This window comes from Ailuropoda melanoleuca, chromosome 1 (genome assembly GCF_002007445.2).
Source record: "Ailuropoda melanoleuca isolate Jingjing chromosome 1, ASM200744v2, whole genome shotgun sequence".
Lineage (NCBI taxonomy): Eukaryota > Metazoa > Chordata > Mammalia > Carnivora > Ursidae > Ailuropoda > Ailuropoda melanoleuca.
In genome coordinates, this window is record NC_048218.1 from 92340248 (window position 1) to 92346247 (window position 6000).

Consider the following 6000-nt stretch of genomic DNA (forward strand, 5'->3'; position numbering starts at 1 on the left):
TATCGTTTTTCTTGAAAAGAGGCAGACACATCCTTATGCCTAAATATCAAATATTTTAAGGAAATGAGAATAGCCTTCCATATCACATGGGGGATACCGGGTGAGATTGTTAAAAATCAATCAATCAATCAAAAAAAGCAAGATTCTACCATTTTGGTTTTGAGTACATTTTTCTTAGAAACCGTGGGAAAGAAACACAACAAAGTATTTGCCCAGTATATAGAAACAATAATAAAAGTATATAAAACCCACTTTTTTCTCTTTCAAGATTTTATTTAAATTCAAGTTAGTTCCCATACGGTGTAGTATTAGTTTCAGGGGTAGAATTTAGTGATTCGTCTGTTGCATATAATACCCAGTGCTCACGATGTCAAGTGCCTTCCTTAATGCCCAGCACCCAATAACCCCATCCCCCAACCCCTCTCCCCGGTGACACCCCTCAGTTTGTTTCCTATATGTAAGATTGTCTCAGGGTTTGCCTCCCTCTCTGTCTTTATTTTTCCTTCCCTCCGCCTATGTTCATCTGTATAAAACCCACATTAAATCCTAGCATTCTTTCATTTTTTCTATCCAGAAGTTGAGGACGGTTTCAGAACCAAGCTTCTTCTGCGACAACTTTCCCCTGTCAAATCTCTCCACCTTTTCCTAGTTTCAAGGGCACATTCCAGAGCTTTCCTCAGGCCCCTGGACAGGTACCTACTAAGCAGAATTTAAAGGCTTTGGAAAAGAAAATTGTTTTTATGGCTCATCGAGGTATTAGAGAAAGGCACTTTGAAGGGTTAAATTTGCATCTTTAAGGAAGAAAGTTGGGTTTTCCCGATATTGGCATAGTGACCCAGCCCCTGTGAGATGCAATCGGCAAGCAGCACCTCCGAGAGTCAATAAGCCAGGCCTCTCCCGGACCCCCGCCCGCACCTGCCAGGCGCAGGCCTCGTGGGGCCGGGCCAGGGCCTCTGTGACGCGGCGTTCCAGGCCCTGGGCCTGTTAACGCTGCCCAGGGTCCGCGGCCCGCACTTTCCGCCCTCCTGGCGCAGCCCACAGGCAGGGCGGCCGGTGTGGCCAGGCGACAGGAGGCGGCGGCGGCGGCATGAGCTACTACCAGCTTCCAGTGGTGATCGACAACGGCTCGGGAATGATCAAGGCGGGCCTGGCTGGCTCGCGGGAACCCCAGTTTGTCTACCCGAACATTATCGGCCGAGCCAAAGGCCAGAACTGGGTGGCCAAGGGCGCGCTGGAACTGTGTGTGGGCGACGAGGCGCAGGAAAAGAGAAACTCACTGTCCATCAGGTATGGCCTTCTCCCAGCAGGCAGGACCCACGTCGGATTACGGGGAGTCCAGATGAGGGGCGCAAGGGTGCGAGGATAAGGAAGTGCGGAACAGGAAAGGAAAGTCTCCGCCTGCTGGCGCCGGCCACAAATCTCCAAGGGTGCGAAACATCTAAGAGTGAACATTACTTGCTCTCTGTATCTAAATAGATGTATTCAAATGTACAAATAAAGTTATCGTTCATAAGTTCATTAAGAATATCACTTAATTCAGAGTACCCTTATCATGTGGGTTTCTTCAATTAATGGATATTAAAACTGTACTATTACGTAAAGATTTCCCAATTTTTTAAAAAAAAGATTCTTTGTCTTCTAAAGGGAGGACAAATAGAAAACAACAAACACTGCAGAGGAAGGTAGTAGCTCTGCTAACTTTTGCTGGCAGTCACCTTTTCCTGACTGGCAGTCACTGTCCACAGAGGGATACTGGTGATAAAAATGGGGATTAATCCAAGTTTGAAGAGAATAGATGCTGGAGAAATTAAAAGCTGCCATTGTTAAACAAACAAACAAACAAAAAAACGCTGCCATTTATCTTACTGCTTTTCCTACAGCTACCCAGTGGAGCGTGGTCTGGTTACTTCCTGGGGAGACATGGAGACCATGTGGAAGCATATCTATGATCATAACCTGAAGCTGAAGCCCTGTGATGGCCCAGTCTTGATTACCGAGCCAGCACTGAACCCATTGGCGAACCGACAACAGATGACTGAAGTGTTTTTTGAGCACCTGCAGGTTCCTGCCTTCTATATGTGCATCCAAGGGGTACTGGCTCTCTTTGCTGCTGGCTTCACAACTGGCTTCGTGCTCAATTCAGGTGCCGGGGTCACCCAATGTGTGCCCATCTTCGAGGGTTACTGTCTGCCTCATGGTGTCCAGCAGCTGGATCTGGCAGGCCTTGACCTCACCAGCTACCTCACGATGCTGTTGAAGGATCATGGCATCATGCTGCTTAGTACTGCAGACAGAAAGATTGTCGCAGACATTAAGGAAACCACTTGTTATGTGGTAATGAACTATGAAGAGGAAATGGCCAAGAATCCCGAGTCTATAGAGAAAGTTTATCATCTGCCTGATGGGAAGATGATCAAACTCCATGAACAGCTCTTTCATTGTCCAGAGGCCCTCTTCTCTCCACATCTTATGAACCTCGATACCCCTGGCATCGATAAGTTGTGTTTCAGCAGCATAATGAAATGCGATACAGATCTGAGGAATTCGTTTTTCTCCAATATTATCCTTGCTGGGGGATCAACCTCTTTCCCTGGTTTAGACAAGCGGCTAGTTAAAGATATAGCAAATATGGTACCTGCCAATACGCCTGTGCAGGTTACAGCTCCCCCAGAAAGGAAACTCTCAGTGTGGATGGGAGGCTCTATTCTTGCATCCCTGTCTGCCTTCCAGGACATGTGGATCACCCAGGCAGAATTTAAGGAAGTTGGACCCAACATAGTACACCAAAGATGCTTCTGAATACAGATAAAATGGTTAGAAAAAAAATGTTTTGAGTGTTTGTGACAGAAAACTGGATATTATATGTATCTGGGGGAACAGACAGTATTTCAGTTATTGGATTGTCCACATCTCTTGCATTTCTATGATGGGGGAAGATAATGGTGAAGTAAACCATTGAGTAGAGCCAAATTAAATGCTAGAGGAAACTATTCTTGACCTTGGAGATCTTATATTTCCTTTGGAAAAAGAGCAATTTGTAGTACAACATGTGTGCCAAATAAGTGATATAGATTTACGTTTGCTAAGGTTTAGGGAAAGAAGGTTGCTGTGAGGAAAGATTTCCTAGCAAATGTTTGCCATCATGGATGTGGTGGCATTAGGATGGGTGTGTGGTGGAGGGCAGATGTCCAGAGAAGCATAACGGAAATGAGGAAGGGCCTAGGGACAAGAGAGAATGAACAACGCCTAATCAAAGCACGCTTAATAAACTGGTTTTATTGAAATGAAGATCTCATAGGGAGCAGACTAAGAGCAATGACTAGGAAGGTAAATGAAGGCCAGGGACTAGACTGGAAAGCTTTGTGTTAAATGTCCTATAGGCAAAGGGGAACGAACAATTAAAGAATGAAAAGCAGGAGACACAGGAAATTAAGATGAATGTGGCTGTAGTCTGGAAGATAAATTGGACTGGGAAGGCCTTGGAGATTTGGTGATCAGTTAACAAGTTATTAGTCTAGATATAAAGTAGTCAAGTTTTATACTCAAGATTATAGGCAATAGGAATTAAAAAGAAGAAGTTACAAAAAAACCGACAAGTCTTGGTGTCTAATTAGATATGAAGGGGGAAGAAGGATGTAAAATGACCTGGGTTCCTGATAATGATGGCAGTATTAACTTAACTCAAAGTATTTCGTATCTGCTTTATGCAAAGCACTGTGCTAAGCGCAATGAATGCTAAATCAGGAGTCAGATCATTTCCTTTAGAAGCCAGCAGTCTAGTATAAGAGGTGAAATTTTTACCTCAATTATAATAATCCTAGATAGAAAGTGATTTAATGTTCTAAGAGAAATATGAAATGCTCTGGGGGCTCAAAGGAGGGAAAATACCTTGAGGGCTCATAGAAGACTTTCTAGTAGATTTGGCTTTGGGGCTGGGCTTACAAGACAGCTGGAACTGAAACCTAAAGCAATGTGCTTTCCTCAGAATTTAGGGGCAGCATATGTGGATTTAGGTCCAGGCCCTACCACCTACCAGCTGCACGAACATTCTGAAGATCAATTTCCTCATCCATAAGCGGGGCTCCTAATCCCGATCGGTCTCATAGGGTCATTGTGAGGTTCAAATGGGATAATGTCCCTAAAGATACTTTACAATAAAACAACAGTTATTTTTTGTTATAGAATTAGATAATTTATAGGTCCAGCTCAGATGCTACTTCCTCCATACAGCCAAAATTCATTTTGTACTCCAGCACATAATATTACTTGTACTTCTATTCACTACTTAATTATGCAAACTTACCTTTTAGTTTGCTTGTTTTTCTCCCGCTCTAGGTGTGTTCTTAGAAGATAGGGATTGTGGGATTCCCCTTTTCATCTCTGTCCCCTTCCCTGGGGCTCTCTGTGGTGCACTCGCAGTAGGTATGGAGATATGGAGAATTGACCAGAAGCACATTCTGGGCAGACAGCACATTAGGGCAAAGGCTCCTAGATGTAAAAATGATGGGCACAGTGTACAAGTAGCAGTAAGTAGAGCTGAGTCAAGCATTTGTGAAGAGGTGCATTTCATTCCTTGGTACTTCTCTGCCATTTTAGTGATTGTAAGCAAAACTAGATTGGATAAGGTGTAGAAAATGATTATCTAAGGGCAGTTTGAACAGTTGATGCTGCACTCACTAGATTCACAAGCTGTGTAGAGAGTATGAATTCACTCTTCACTTTAGAATTCTTAAAGTGCTTTTTTTTTTCCTAAAAGAAAACAGGGCTCTCCGTACATTTATCTAAACTTCAATCTCCCAGAGAGCTGAGCGCAAGACGAGTATTATTCCCATTTTACAAATTAAGAAATTGGGATTTAAACAGCTTAAGAGATTTAAGTTTAAAGAGATCTAAGTTCAAAGTAGCTTGCCAGGTAAACGATTCTTAACTGCGGTCTCAGATAGTTAGCCCAACAACCAACCTGGAATATTCTGTACTGACTCCAGCCTCTAATGGGTCCATAGATGATCCTTTCCAGGTAATCTAGGGATAGGGAATAAAATTCGAAAATCACTTTTATATTCCCCCCTCTTAACAATCGTCGGAAACCAACGCCCCTAACATTTTGCTTTTCTCTCAAACTGAGGTGTGAACAGCGACAACTCCACAGCGACAATTCGCCCAGTGGAACATGAATTCCACAATTAGGATCTGCCAGTTGTATGTAAAACAATATTATACCTGCCGTTATAGAACCCACTACAATTTACGGTGGAGAGTTCTTTTTTAACCTAATCACAATATTAAACCAAAGTCAACGACTGAAAAGCTTTTATTCCTAATAAAAGGTAGATTCAATCCTGAATGTTAAAATTAAGAATGAAGTAGTTATACTTAATAAAAGTCATCCTTTGTTCAAGGAGAAGTTGAAGAGCGGCATTCTAATGAGAAGGGAGCAGGGTAGGAAGTCCAAGGCAGTCCAACGAACCGAGCCAGTATTCTAGTTTAGTCAAAGCTGTTCGGGAATCTATTTTCTTAAAGATCTCTAACAAATGTGATTAAAGAAACACTGCTCTGTTTACCTGGCCCTAAAATGTTTCTGTGAACTCCATTTTTTTAAGGTGGTCGAGCGCACCGTGCTCAGTCTGTAGGGGATGGAAAACGGAGACAGGCAGTACTGCAAGTTAGTTTTCACTTTCAAAGTACCGACAGGGAAAAAAAAGACCTAACACTTTCCCTAAGGAATGTGGAGGAGGGGCACGATTGTCCTCATGGCCCGAAATAGAACTTCCGGGGCGGGGGGAAATGGCGAGGCCAGCTCTCGCGAGAGCCGAGACGAGTGGGTTCCGACCAATCGGCGCGGGCGGCGGCCGCTGCATTTATAGGGAGCCGCGGCCCATTGTAGCTCGGATTGAGGAGGGTGGGCCTCGGAGGGGTGACGGTCAGATTTTGTCTAACCCTAACTGAGAAGGGCGTAGGCGCTGCGCTTTTGTTCCCCGCACGCTGTTTTTCTCGCTGACT

At 43.9% G+C, this 6000-nt stretch overlaps 1 protein-coding gene and 1 long non-coding RNA gene across 2 annotated transcripts; one reads left to right on the forward strand and one right to left on the reverse strand.

Moving 5' to 3' along the window:
• The first annotated feature begins 1049 nt into the window (after positions 1-1049).
• Positions 1050-2975, forward strand: ACTRT3 (actin related protein T3). Its single transcript, XM_002917428.4, has 2 exons — positions 1050-1287; positions 1881-2975. Exons 1-2 carry the CDS (start codon positions 1088-1090, stop codon positions 2797-2799), a joined length of 1119 nt encoding a protein of 372 aa, XP_002917474.1. The 5' UTR covers positions 1050-1087; the 3' UTR covers positions 2800-2975.
• Positions 1280-5677, reverse strand: LOC117802754. The gene is made up of 4 exons (XR_004626269.1): positions 5562-5677; positions 4961-5022; positions 4304-4488; positions 1280-1468 (listed from the first exon to the last, which is right to left on the reverse strand). It is a non-coding gene; the product is annotated as an uncharacterized LOC117802754 (long non-coding RNA).
• Positions 5678-6000: the final 323 nt, after the last annotated feature.